General features: G+C 45.7%; 1 protein-coding gene across 2 annotated transcripts in view; it reads right to left on the reverse strand.

Annotated features, from left to right (window-relative positions):
• Per3 (period circadian regulator 3) overlaps positions 1-14817 on the reverse strand; it is a 41231-nt gene that overhangs the window by 19712 nt on the left and 6702 nt on the right. For both annotated transcript variants that reach the window (XM_051171150.1, XM_051171151.1), the window contains exons 6-12: positions 12050-12192; positions 10141-10219; positions 7738-7844; positions 7353-7509; positions 4929-5034; positions 3027-3155; positions 2341-2470 (exon numbers count right to left, since the gene is read on the reverse strand). In XM_051171150.1, coding sequence (XP_051027107.1) covers positions 2341-2470; positions 3027-3155; positions 4929-5034; positions 7353-7509; positions 7738-7844; positions 10141-10219; positions 12050-12192 — 851 coding nt within the window. The remainder of the gene's footprint in view (positions 1-2340; positions 2471-3026; positions 3156-4928; positions 5035-7352; positions 7510-7737; positions 7845-10140; positions 10220-12049; positions 12193-14817) is intronic.

A 14817-nucleotide genomic window follows, 5' to 3' on the forward strand; every position in this document is an offset into this window, starting at 1 on the left:
TTGGTCTTAAGTAAACTATTTATCAAAAGGTCAGCAGCCTGTCCAGGACAGCAGAAACAGAGCAGCCGTTTCCCTGTAAAGGCCTGTGCTTGGATTAGCAGACTTAGGGCGGGCTTGCAGCTTGTTATTACTATGGTTTTATGAGCGATTCAGCTTCCAAATTCCTCTCGACAGACTTTGAGCCTCAAGATCTGGGTATCTGTTCCACTTCCAGCTCTTGTCATCCCTTTGCATTTATCTCAGCGAGGATCTGTCCCTGGCAAGTGGCTCGACTCAGCAGGCCAGCGCACAGCAGGGCAGTGTTTGCAGCTCATCTGTCCTGTCAGCCCGAGTCTGTCCTTGGATTCTAGGACTGCTAGCTGCTGCTTCAGTAATCCAACTAGGTGAAGAACAGATTTCTGTCTTTTTCTAAGTGTGGAGTGATGCTCTCTCTTTATTCCTGAGCAGAAAATGGAAGCACTCTCACATCCCGTGTGAAGGGGTGGGCCACCTTATAAAGGCACTGAAGGCTGGTGTGGTGCATTCAGTCCTAGCGTGCTGGAGGCGCCTACGGAGGGACCCTTTTACCTCAGGAGCTGAGCTAGCCAGGGTGATATAGCGAGATTCCATCAGAAACACCGGTGACACGAAGAGAGCAAGTGAGGCTCTTTTTGCTGTTTCATCTTTCTGTCACGAAGGGAGAGCTTTTCCTTTTCCTTTGGAGCATGTGGGGGATTCAAGCTCATCCTTGGAAGCAGAGTCAGGGCTCTTATTAAATACTGTGCCTCCCACACCTTCACCCTACACATCCCACCTTTCCACACCATGAGAAATAAATGTCTTCTTGTTTGGAAATTCTCAGAAAAAATAAATTGTGGGGAAAGACAGCACCTCATTTTACAGCCCTGAATGGCCTGACACTCGCCATGAAGAACAGGTTGGCCTTGAACTCATAAAGATATACCTGCCTGTGCAGAGGTTGAAGGTATACACTATTATGCCTGGAAATCTCAGAAACTTTGATGTAACTGCACACAATGATTTGAGGTTTTTTGGGGGTAGGGGTGCTACTTATCTGTGCATGTATAAGTGGAGATCAAAAGTCAACTTTGGGCATCTTCTGTAATTCTCCACTTTACTTTTTGATATAGGGCCTTTCACTGAACCTGGAGCCCACTTTGTGACTGGCAGTGGGTGGTGCCTGCGATCTGCCTGTCTCTACACCGTGACACAGGATTTACCAGCACGACGGCTGTGCTTGGCTTTTACATAAGTCCTAGAGGATCTGGACTCAAGTGCTCACACTTGTGCAGCAAGACTCACCCACTGACAGATCCTGAACAACACAGTCACTGTGATTACTGGTCTTAGAATGTAAATTTCACCACTGTTATGTATAATTACATTTGACAGTAATGAGTACTATTATAAATTTATATGATAAAAAATCTATGATTTCTAAAACTGTATTAAACTTCAAGGAGGAAAATGAAAGAAAAGTTAGTTAACTTAAAACAAAACAAAATATAACAAAAAGCCAAAAAACAAACAAACAAACAACAAAAAAAAAAAACCCAAAAAAACCAACCAGTGTAGCTGGGTGAGGTGACACACTCCTGTAATCCCAGCATTCTGGGAGGCAAAGGCAGTTGGATCACTGTGAGTTTGAGGTTAGCCTGGTTTATAAAGCAAGTCCAGGACAGCCAAGGCTACACAGAGAAACCCTGTCTTGAAAAACAAACAAAACAAAACAAAAACAAACAAAAAACGTAATCAGTGTGTAAAAGGGAACTGCCAAGTAAGTCCATGTGTACAGGAAGAGTGCTTGCCTAGAAAGACTCTGGGTCCCGCCCCTAGCAATCCAATCCCATCTCCAAATAACACATCTTTTGCCAGCTGTGTGACTAGGTTAACCTCTCAACATGAAGCCACGGAAAATAATCGACTGATCTAGTTCTTTTGGAGTGAGCCTTACTTCACATTTGAGAGAAGATTGAGGCAGTGTTTCCCACTCAGTCTAGACCATTCTCCATTTGTTTGAAATGACTGAAAAGGTTCGTTTCGATATCTTTTACTATATGAAATGTACTAAAAATTAACTTCTTTTGGGTGTAAGTAGCTCAGGAAGGCAAGAAACTAAGAATCTGATGGTATTATAATAGCCAACTCTTCATTAACGCACACTGAACTGTATTTTTAAAACCATTTGGCTTACTATCATCAATACTGCTACTGTTTTCTGTGCAAGTCAGCAAGCTGGAAAGCTGCATGGGCTCAGGGTTGTTTGCCTGGCATGCACACAAGTTGCTCTCTGTGAAGAGACAGATATGGGGAGCGCCGAGGGCCGCTCTGCTGACTTACCAGCGCCCTGCAGCTCCATGCGTGTCTCCATCACAGGTCTGACTGATGCTCTGGCCATCGACTCAATGTAGAGCTGCTGGCCCACGTTCTTGATCCTGCTGACACCGGCACAGACCTGCTGCCAGGTCATCTTAGGGAAGAGAACGACAGACTAGGGCTTAGAAACGTACAAGTGTGTCCTTACAGACACAAACAACACACGCTTAACTTTTGGTTTTCTGAGACATGACTACAAGCAGTTCTTATTTTAACTCCATTTGTTCCTGCGCCATGGTACCCTGATGCCAATCAAACTGTACACCCATCTATCCACGGCACACTGGTTTTAGGAAAGCGTACAATTAACCCAAGTGTCACCTTGCAAAGGTGATTATTTTTTTCTCTAAAAGGCAGTTTCCTTACCATGTATCCCAGCTACATACGTGTACATACATGCACATACATACATGGAGCTCAGCTGGTCTCACTCATAATCCTCTTGCTTTCACCCCCAATGCTGACACTACAAGGGCGTCCCACAAAGTCTAGCTCAGACTTTCTTTTCACAGGCTTTTATCTATATCCATTCAAATTGGTTTCTAAAATAAACTAAAGTCTGTCAAATGACAAATAAATTCTTAAGTGTGCAGGACCAATACTGACACATTACAGAGAAGGGCACCTGGAAGAACACATCTGCAACACACCTGCTCTTTCTGTGCCTCCTCCGCACAGTGTCCACTTGACTCACTAGAAGAGGCGACGCTGATGTGCTGCTCCTGTGAGCCGCTGCTGCTCAGGCTCCCGTAGCCGCTGGAAGCACTGGCGTGGACCGGCTAGGAGGAAGGGCCCAGTTTAGTCACTACTCTGTAAGTGGCAGCGACATTCACCTTAGAGCTTCTCACATTCTACAGTACGGGGAGGGGGAGGCTGTCCACCTCGATGCTGGTGTGAGACACTCCCCAGTGCTCCCTTACTTTCGGGATGGGGCTTAAGTTTTCAGTTTAGGTGGAGATTACAGCAACGAGATTTTTCTGATGCTAAAATATAACTGATTTTTTAAAAATCATAAAGAATTAATAAATCTTAGTTCTTTACACTGAATTTAGAATAGACAGAACATGTGAAATAAACTATAGATTTTATGGATTTTTATAAAACTTCAGACACTTCATGAACCCTAGAGATTTTATATAAAAGACATTTCTGAAAACCACTGGGCTTTCATTCTAAGAGAAACACTCAGCTTTTGTAACCAAACCCATCTTTGGTTGTTCTTTTCAACAGAGAATTTTCCTATGCATCCCTTATAATAACAAGAGACACTGAGACCAACCATATCTCTCTTCTAATTTTAAAATTTGAATTAAAAACACAAAACAAAAACACTGAGGCCCAAACTCAGGAGCTGAGTTCACTGCTGGATCTGAAACATGAGGAGAATTCTTGTATGAAGGAAGTGAGGGTCTGTCCTGTCACTGCCGCTCTGTCTGTCCCACCACTGCTGCTGTCTGTCCCGTCACTGCTGCTGTCTGTCCCGCCACTGCCTGTCCCGTCACTGCCGCCCGTCACTGTCGCTGTCTGTCCCGTCACTGCCGCTCTGTCTGTCCCGTCACTGCCGCTCTGTCTGTCCCGTCACTGTCGCTGTCTGTCCCGTCACTGCCGCTCTGTCTGTCCCGTCACTGCCGCTCAGTCTGTCCCGTCACTGCTGCTCAGTCTGTCCTGTCACTGCCGCTGTCTGTCCCGTCACTGCCGCTCTGTCTGTCCCGTCACTGCTGCTGTCTGTCCCGCCACTGCCGCTCAGTCTGTCCCGCCACTGCCGCTCTGTCTGTCCCGTCACTGCCGCTGTCTGTCCCGTCACTGCTGCTGTCTGTCCCGCCACTGCCTGTCCTGTCACTGCTGTTCTGTCTGTCCCGTCACTGCTGCTCTGTCTGTCCCGTCACTGCCGCTCAGTCTGTCCCGCCACTGCCGCTGTCTGTCCCGCCACTGCCGCTGTCTGTCCCGCCACTGCCGCTCTGTCTGTCCCGCCACTGCCACTCTGTCTGTCCCGTCACTGCCGCTCTGTCCCGTCACTGCCGCTCTGTCTGTCCCGTCACTACCGCTGTCTGTCCCGTCACTGCCGCTCAGCCTGTCCTGTCACTGCCGCTCTGTCACTGCCACTCTGTCTGTCCCGTCACTGCCGCTGTCTGTCCCGTCACTGCCGCTGTCTGTCCTGTCACTGCCGCTCAGTCTGTCCCGTCACTGCCGCTGTCTGTCCCATCACTGCCGCTCTGTCTGTCCCGTCTCTGCTGCTCTGTCTGTCCCATCACTGCCGCTCTGTCTGTCCCGTCACTGCCGCTCTGTCTGTCCTGTCACTGCCGCTCTGTCTGTCCTGTCACTGCCGCTCAGTTTGCTGTGCTAAAGCAAAATTTTCTGTGTTTCTCACACAGAACAAGGAACAAAGTGCACAGAACTTAACCCACAGAAGCTAACTAAAGGAAAAGCAAATTTTTCTGAGACCCCCTCCTCATCATGCGTTCTTGTTGTGTGACTTCACTAACCCTGCTTATGTTTATTAACATAAAACACAATTTTGGGGATGATGTGTTTTTAAAAACATCTCACTTTACCTGCACAAAAAGCCTGTGGATTTGTTCTTGTAATTCTGTTATGTCTTTGTCATTTTTAGTTGCCTTTTTTATTCTGGTAGCAAAAACATCCTCATTTAATGGACTCCTATAAAACGCCAAGTGAGACGATGAGCTGAGCAACCGCATCTGTTTAGAACGAACACTAAAATGCTTCTAACAGACCATGTAAAGAACAAGCTACGTTTTGATGAGACAACTCCTTGACTCTAGACATAGAAAATACGGAGCTAAGGTTCCCAGTCCCTAACCCACATGGTGCTGGGGACAGGACACGGGGCCTTGTGCGTGCCAGGACAACACTCCACTACTAAACTACACCCCCAGCCTCTGGTTGTTTAAGACAAAGTCTTTCTACGACAGCTCAGCTAGCCTGGAACTTCTGATGCCCCTTGCTCTACCTCCTGAGAACTGGAATTACAGGCAAATACCTGGCCCAGCTTCAATTTCTCTATAGCGCCGATCTTTATGTAACCAGTTCAGAACTGTATACATATTATCTATTTAGCGAATGTAAATAGGCCAGTGATGATCTACTTCTTTTGCTCCCAACAGTGTCAGTAAGGACTGGTTTCAAAATTTGACCGAATAAACCTCTGTAGGAATTTTTAGACTCTGAAGTTGCCAAGCAGTAAATGCTTAATGCTGGGCTGGAGATGACTCAGTAGTTAGAGTACCTGCTGCTCTTTCAGAGGACCTGTGTTTGCTCCCCACCACCCATACCCAGTGGCTCATAACCATCTATACTGCCAGCTCCCCGGGGATCTGATGCCTCTGTTCTCCAAGGGGACCTGCACACACCCACATGTAGACATACACACCTACACATAATTTTAAAAACAGTAGAAATAAAACTTCTTAAAAAATTAGATGGGTGTGGTGGCACACATTTTAAATCCCAGCACTCAGGAGGCGGAGTAGAAGGATCTCTGTGAGTTCGAGGCCAGTTTAGTCTATATAGGGAGTTCCAGAACTACAGTGAGACCTTGATTCAAAAAAATAAAAAATAAATAAAATCTAAAGCTGCTAACCACCTATGCTACCTGATAAAGGCGACTCAGCAGCCCACCCTAGTGGTGAAAACGACACATCACATCACTATCTGCCATCTCCTTTACAAACTTCAGAGAATCTAAAGTCTACCACGGCGATGGCTCAGTGGGTACAACAGTCTATTGTGCAAGCTGATGGCTGGGGTCTGATCACAGAACACACGGTGCAGGATGCTCACACAAGATGTTCTCTGATCCCCGTGTGTGTGTGTTGTGTGTTGTGTGTGTGTGTGTGTGTGTGTTGGTATACATGTGGTTGTTCCCCTTACACATTAAAAAAAACAAACAAACAAAGATTACTACCTGAATATAATTAATGCCAACAAAGATGATAACAAAGAGAAGACACTGACATTTATTAGAAACTCCTCCTAAAAACTGTGCTGATTTTTAGAATATGAAAATATCCCTTCTAAAGGCCTAAAGCAGTGGTTTTCAACCTGAGGGTCATGACCCTTTTTGCAAACCTCTAGTTCCAAAAACATTCACATTACGATTAATAACTGTCAAAATTCAGCTATGAGGCAGCAATGAAGAGTGTTGTGGTTGGGTCTGTAACATGAAGAGCGTACTAAGGGTCACAGCATTAGGGTGACAGGCGCTGCTCCAGTGTCTTTACAAGTATTATCCCTTTGATGGAGTTTCAGCCTTCTCCAGGTCCCCTAATTATTAAGGGGAGAGGCGGGATAGAGGAAGGGACCAGTATAGGCACCAGAGAGGAGCACTGAGCCAGACACATCTGATGTAGCCATATCCCTGACATGCAGTGTGAGCTGGGTGACGTGGCCCAGTGGAAGAAGTAACCGACAGGCAGCAAAGCCAGTGCCTGAAGAGACGGCTCCACGGTAAAGAACACTTTCTGCTCCTGAAGATGAACCAGTTCGGTTTCCAGCACTCACATAGCTCCTTACAACAGTTTACAACTCCAGTTCCAGGGGATCTAGTGTCCTCTTCCGGCCTCCAAGGGCCCAGGCACACATTCACTATATTTATATGTGTGTAAGCAAAACAACTGTACATATAAAAGTAAATCCTTAAAAAATGTTAATTCATTTCTTTTTATGTATATGGTGTTTTGCCTGAGTGTGTGTCTGTGTACCGCATTCATGGCTGGTGCCTGCACAGGATGGAAGAGAATGTCGGAGTCACAGATCCATCTACACAGTGGCCTAAAAGCTGTCCCACCACCCCAAGACTACAATTATTATTTTTAAAAAAATTTAAAAATCACAGAGTACTGGTAGTGCCAGGAAAATAACAACAAAGCTCCTAAATGCAGGGACTTTACACTCAACCATGTCCATCTTCCATGACACTCACTTCTGGGTCCCACAACAGAAACTGATAAACTTACGTTCGAACCTTATGTCGACCGATGATGAAGGAAACCTTCCGGCTCCAGGGGTTCACAAAGCTGGACCAGCTGGAATCCAGAATGACGTAATCTCCATTCTGAGTGCAGAATCTGATGGGCGAGTGTTCAAACGGAGGACGGCCCACATACTTTAAGACTATGTAAAGCAATAAGGTTAAACCAAACTCTACACAGATACGACTGTTAGTGCCCTGCTTCAGTTATCTATTCGGGAATCTTTAGCACGTTAAAACAGCAAACGGCTCTCTTACTAGTCTCAATACGTTTCTTATTTGAGTAAAGGCTAAACTCTAATGGGAAATTAACTGGAAAATTAGAATCAGTCAGTGGCAAGTAACAACTCCCATGAAGGAGCAGGCCCCACCTTTCTGGTGTATGGCGATCATCAGAGGCCGATCTTCTGGGTGCAAGTGTGTTAAGATGGAGGTTCCAATCAGATCCTGAGGTAGGTAACCCAGCAAAGGCACTGCTCTGGGGCACAGATACACACAGAGCAGGAAGCATGTTATACTGGGCAAGTAATTGAGTAGCTTTTATATACTTAAAAATACCCACGCAGGCTGGCAGTATAGCTGGGGGGGGGGGGGGGGGGGAGGCAGCTGACCATGTGCTTAGCATACATAAGGACTTGGTCTCCCACTCTGCAAACAAAACATCACCATCCAACCCTAACCTCTCTATTTAATCCTAAACAGATATCCACTAATGAATCCATGAAATAAAAACCTAAATGCCTGTTAATGGGAAACAGATACAAGCTAACTATGTCAGTGGTCTTCTGCCATGTGGCATCACCTCAGGCACTAAGAGCAGGCTAGCAGGCTCACTGTGAACTCAGGACTCAGAAACGCCGGAGCTCACCCACGGCCATGAGTTTCAGCAAATCCTCAGGAGTCTTCCTCGTTATGTTGTCAGATGTTAAGACAGAAGGACACTCATGATGAAGTGGGCTATGGATTTATACATTATGGGTATAGTGTGGACCCTGAACGTCCCCTGAGAGTTAGTTCATTGAAAGCTTGGTCCCCAGCCCACGGCACTGTTGGGAGGTGGTGAAGCCTTCATGAGGCAAAGCCTAGTGGGAAGAAGCTACAGCCGTGCTCCCACCCCCGGAAGGCCCCGTCCTGAGTTGGTATTAACTGTCTGAGTGACACAGCTTAGAACCACCTGAGAAGGCCTTCATCAGGCTAGTCTGTGCACATGTCTGGGAGGGCTGCCTTCACTGGCTTAACGTAAGAAGACTCACTCTACAGTGGAACAGCAGTCCTAGGCTGTGTAAGAAAGCTAGCAACGCAGAGGCAACGGGAGAGACAGGGAGTGGGCCAGCAAGCAGCGGTCCTCACGGCTCCTACACTCAGGTTCCTGCCATGACTTCCCTCTACTTCCTGGTTCCGTGAAGTAAGTAGATTTACTCCATCATGTGTCCCTACCCCACCAGAGGTGTCAGAGCAATGGAGCCGTCCAAGAGATCAAGGTGCAGCGAGGAAACTTTTCTTTCCTCCAAACAAGTTAGTATTTTATCACAGTAACAAAGGCCGATTAACAAAAACACGATTCATAATAATTGGATACAATGTAATGTCAAAATCAAATGGCAACTGCCATCCAGACAGCTCACAGCGATGCTTTAAGGGTAAAGAAGTCTGTCTGGTTCGGGTGACTGAGACAAAACTGGCTGTGTAACATTTTCTGTGTTTTGCTTTACACTAATGCATGACTTAGTCCTGTCTCTCAGATTTTCTAATTTCAAGCATAAGTAGAATTCTCAAATACATTTGTGTATGTGAGGTTACATATACTAATGTGATACCAGTGTTTGCTTTCTGTAAACAAAAATACTAACAAGCAGGGCTGGCAAATGGCTCAGCAGTGAGGCGCACTGACAGCTCTTGCAGAGGACCTGAGTTAGATTTCCAGCACCCACATGACAGCTGACAGCCACCTGTAGCTCCAGTTCCAGGGGCTCTGAAACTCTCTTCTGTCCTCCTTAGAGGTACTCCACACATGGTACAGACACACATGAAGGCAAAACACCCACAAACTTAAAGTAATTTTTTTTCTAAAAAAAATAAAAATACTGAAAACAGCAATAAGCACCACCTTCTATCACTATGTTCAAAAAATAACAAAAATCATTTAAAAATTGTCCTTGAAAACAAAGGTAACATATGTGCAAATAAAAGAAAATTTCTTTAACAAAGCTAGCCTTATTAAAAAAAAAATGCTCTCTTTTCTTTTTTTCCTCTTAGACTAATTACAATATTTAGCATAAGCTGATTTGACCAGCATCTGTCAAATGGAAACACCACCAGAAGAAATGCTGAAAGATCTGAGTCTTGGTCTTGAGTATAGCCAGATGTTTTTTGATGAGCTGGTCCTTGGCTTACATAAGATAAGATGTAAAAGAACGTGTGTGCCACCTATGACTAATGTTATAAAAACTAGTAAAATGTTATGGAAGTCATTTTTTAAAATACAATATGTAAGATGTTTATGCTCAAATTCAGCCAACTGGTACAGTGAGAGGCTCAACACAACGTACAGGTGCCGGCCACCAAGCCTGCTGGCCTGAGCTGGGACCCACACGGTGGAAGGTGGAACCAGAAAGGTGGCATTAAATAAATAATTGTAACTAAAAAAAAAACTATATCTATTTAAGAGGACTCAATTTAAGCTGCGCTGTACCTAGCAGGAATCATGCAGGCAAACTGACAAGTTTGTCACAGTCTCAGAAACAAATTTCTTTTAGGCTCAAAGAAGTAGTTACCTTTCATCTACTTCAAGAAACACACATCCTGGAGTGTGTGTTGTGGTAAAAATTCTTTTATCCACTGGGATTCGAGGAGCTATTAAAAAAGAAAAAAGGAATTTTTCTTAAGGGTCAAACATCCAATTCATCATCTACCCAAGTAGCTATAAACATACAAGGAACAAAATCTCCATATGAAATGGCAGAAATCTAGCTTAGAGGTCTGTTAGAAAGAGTACAGCAAAAGAATGACAGTCTTCACTATTGGTTTTAATGAGGTCAGTATGTGGTGACTACATTATGGTTAATTTTAAAGGCAGAAAGTCTATTGCATTCTAAATAGCTGTTTTTTTAATCATAACTATCTAATAGTTAAAGCGTAAGTAAGGGAAGCGCCGCTATTCTTTAGTGGCTATGTAATTAAAGGAAAGCATTTGAGATACCACTAAAGCAATCTGTTATGTAATAAAGTTGGTACCATCAAGTCAGGTAAGATTTGCTCTAAAATGTGCACTGAAAAAGGCAGGCAAGAATCTGAGAATATGGCTTGTATCGGTTACTTAAGCATGATTTCAACTGCAAGAAACCAAGTGAATATGTAAAAAAACAAGACAAATAAGCAACCTAGTGCTTGGAGCTCCTCAGGGACATGTACAACACGCATGCTCAGCTCATCCCAAGCCACATTTACTGGTGTTTTTTCTTTTAATTTAATTTCTTTTCATTTAACAGCGGTTCTCAACCTTCCTGACGCTTGAATGCAGCTCCTCATGCGGTGGTGACACGCTCCCATAAAGTTATTTTCACGGCTACTTCTTAACTGTGACTTTGCTGTGAGCAGTATGTAATACCTGATACACAGGCTGGCTGACATGTGACCCAGCGACAGAGCTGTCTGATTCTCAAAGGGGTCATGACCCACAGGTTGAGACCCACTGGTTAACATGTAAACCTATGGTTTTATTTTGTATTGCAAAGGTGTTTGTCCAGCATGTGTGCACAGGAGGAGGGCAGAACAGGTTGTGAGGGCCCCAAGACTGCATTTAGAGACAGTTGTGAACCATCATGTGGGGGCTGAGAACGGAACCGGGGTCCACTGGATTTAACCACTGAGCTAGCTGTCTCTTTAGCCCCCTTGTCCTTTTTTCCCCCTTCCTTCTATTTTTTTTTTAAATGTAACTAATTTTTTGACCATTGTGCCCCATACTAATTTTACCATAGTACTAGGTTTTCATTGTGACTTATATACAGGGTAGTAACTTGTAGAAAAGCACATATCATGTGTTGTAAGAAACAACTATGATTTTAAGTAGTGAATGGAAACTGCCTATTTACAAGTTTAAAGTGCATTTCTGTTTATTAAATATACATATTATTTCTGGAAGTTTCAAAACACCTCTATAAAATGATGTCTTCCCCTCTCCACCAAGTGTTGCGGATCAAACCCAGGGCCTTGTCAAGACAAGCACTCCAGCACCATGCTACACCTCCAACCGTGGGTTTGTTGAGACAGGTATTCACTATGTAGGCCAGGCTAGCCCTGGGCATACATGCCTCAGTCCCTTAAGACGTGTGCGGCCTGGAAAACTCAATCATTCTTGTGGCCGCTTCTTGTAATGCTGTGAGTGCTGGTATCTCGTAAGACAGATATAAAAGGCCACAGAGCAGGTCACCAAGAGAGAGAGGACTAAAGTGCTATGTATCTACCCAAGTGTGAGGCACGGACCATGAGGCCACGCTGTGGCGGTGCTAACAGCACAGGAGATCAAGGTCAGTCAACACCAGCTACAAGTGCTTACGGAGTTTATGGCCCATCCTGGGAACTGAAGAAAATCTCTGTCCTAGAGCTGTAGAAGCAGCTATCCCCAGGCTCCTGTCTGAAGGTTGGCATTCTGCCTCTCATTGAGCGGAGGGCATCCTGACTTACCTTCATAACCAGAGTGAATCTTCTCAACCACTGTGAGACAGCAAGGCTCTGGCTCTGGTTGGGCAGAGCTGTGCACATGAACCAAATGGGGGAGGATCCGGAAAGGGGAGTAATGCTTCTTTTGCTCTCTGGCTCCACCTCCACTGAAGAGATCAAAGGCGATTAGAGCTCGTCCTGGTGCACTCACCCACTGTAGAACAGGCTGGGGAAGGCTCCAACAGGAACTCCCCAGACAGGAAGACACAAATCTAAAATGTTTAGAGACGCTTGCTTCCCCCAAAGGAGGTTATCTCGAAATCTTAGTACCCCTGGGCAACTGCACTCACTGTTCACTGCATAGGAGGTTTATGGAGGACTGCTTACGTCATTGTGAGAGTCACCCCATGACTTGCTCATGACTGTGCCCCAAACTCCCAGCTGAGGTTTACTCTTCCGCTGTGAGGTGCACCAAGCACTGCTAAATAAAAACGGGGCCCTGTGTGATCACATGGCCAAACCCAACTCTAAGGTACTCCTCTTCCCCTTTTTAAAGAACCGACACAGTCTCAAAGCTTCAGCTACTTGCTTGGCTGCTGCAGGCTCAGCTTGAAGGCAACCACTGTCCTGCAAAATGCCTGGCTGGGGAAAAGGCAGTAAAACCCACCTGCCCAACCGGGCCTCAGTTCTCACGGAGGACAGAGAGATAGGTGGGGCAGCTCTGAGGAGGAGCAAAGCATGTTCCCACTCTATAGCTGCTAAGTCAGGGCACCATCCTGTAGAGTCTAATGCCCAAGAGTGAACGCCTTCCTCTTTGTCTGCAATCAAAACTTTCCCCTAACTTAACCTGGATTAGTGACCCCTAATCCCAAGGCAGTCTCAGAGCTGCCAGAGCCACGCCCAGTGTGGTGGCTCCCTCACTCCTATCACCCTGCTCTCTACTTTAGTCATTGGATGAGCCTGCCCCAACCAGACAAGCGTTCATGACCCTATCTGTCCAGCTTCCCTCCTACTGCTGTGAAGGACTTCTTCAGGCCTGTCCATGCCAAAGTTTCTAAGTGTCATTTATATACATTTGTCCTAGATATTAACTGCTGACCTGTACTTCTCCATAGAACCAGGTTCTCATACAGTCTCAATGTTACCTCAGACTAACAGACACGACTAAGCACCTGTCCAGGAAGCTGCGTTTGCTACACGTTCCTGGGCCTCAAACCTCTCCATGCAGGATCCTCACAAAGCACCCAGGTATTTGATGTTCCCCCACCTCACCATCCTGACCTTACCACCCACGCCTTTTCGTGCTCTGGCTGGGCTGGCTCTTCACTGTGTCTCCACAGAGCAGCTCAGAGTCCTCTCCAGTGAAAACTATGCCTTCTTGATAAGTGACACCCCTAACCCTGAGTCCCCACAAGCACCGGCAGCCCTGCAGTAAGGACTGTCCGCTCCTTCCACCTCTTGATTCTGGGGTAGGACGGTCTGTCTTCATGGAATGGGTCATGACGAGGGCAGAGAGGCTGTTAGAGACCATGTGGGTACTGTTACAAGGGCAGGGCAGCCAGCCTAACAGTATTCCTACCAGTCAAAGCTGGGGTGATCTCACCATCATAAAAGTGAACGGCAACTTTACCTGAAATGTTTGAAATATGAGCTAAGGAAGCAGATGGAAACATTGGTAGAGGTGCAGACGGCACCAGGCTGGCTGTGGTTTACAGTTGGGCAAGGAGAACATGCTGGTTCATTATACTATTTTCTCTGTTCTGTTAGGTTAAAAAGTCTTTCTGAAAGTGAGGTTCCCTGTGGTTTGGGCCCTGCTTCTTCACCTAGCCTCCACCTCTTCTGTTTCAGTCATGTTCCTTGTTAGCCCTTCCGAAGTCAGGTGTGTTCTTCCGCAGGGACCATGCTTCCTCGGGAACTTCCTTAGGCTCCCATGCTCACTCCCTCACCTTCTTCAGCTCTCTGGCTACCACTGGGGCTGTCAGAGAAGAGTCCCTTCATCAGCAGTGGGGAGTGGCTCTCACACCACTGAAGCACACATCCAAAGTTAACCGCCAGTGCAACGGTGCCCAGAACAACTTAGGGCTCTATGGGTCATGGGAGGTGATCGGCAGGAAGGCAGCTTCTGTCCGAGTGGGTTAGCTTTGGTGAGAGCTAGCTGTTCTGGTGTCTGATTCCCCTCTGCCTTTTTGCCCATGCCAGTCTGCTCTCCATCGTGAGGCCGCTGCCAGATGCCTAGCAGACACTGGCTTCATGCTCTCTGACTCCCAGAACTCTGAGCCAAAATAAATACTTATCCTTTATAAACTACTCAGTCTTAGGTACTCTGTTACTACTATGACAATAGAAAACAGACAAAACCGACTCTGAATACAACAGCAATTTCTCCCTTGTCCAGAATTTGTTGCTAGTGTGCACACCCATATTTATAGACTGTTGGTTTCCTGCTTACAAAATTTAAGTATGAAGGGACAAAAAATTGTTTTGAATGAAGTAGCTGATTCAGACAGGACCTAGAAAGTATTTGCTGTAATAGATGTGTGTGTCATCTATTGCATCTCAGGCACGCTCTTATGTCAGCTACTGCATCTCACGCATGTTCTTGGTAAACTCACTTGCCAGTGACTCAGTCCAGCACACAGGCCCTCCCACCTGCTGAGCTGTGTTAGCTGGTCCCTCCTCCCTATGCTACAAATACTATTAGCTCAAATCCCAATTGTATGGCGTATCTTGTTATTTCTATAAACATCTGGAGTAATAGTACTAATATTAGCAATTGTGACACTTAAAAATAT

This window comes from Acomys russatus, chromosome 29 (assembly GCF_903995435.1).
Source record: "Acomys russatus chromosome 29, mAcoRus1.1, whole genome shotgun sequence".
Taxonomy (NCBI): Eukaryota; Metazoa; Chordata; class Mammalia; order Rodentia; family Muridae; genus Acomys; species Acomys russatus.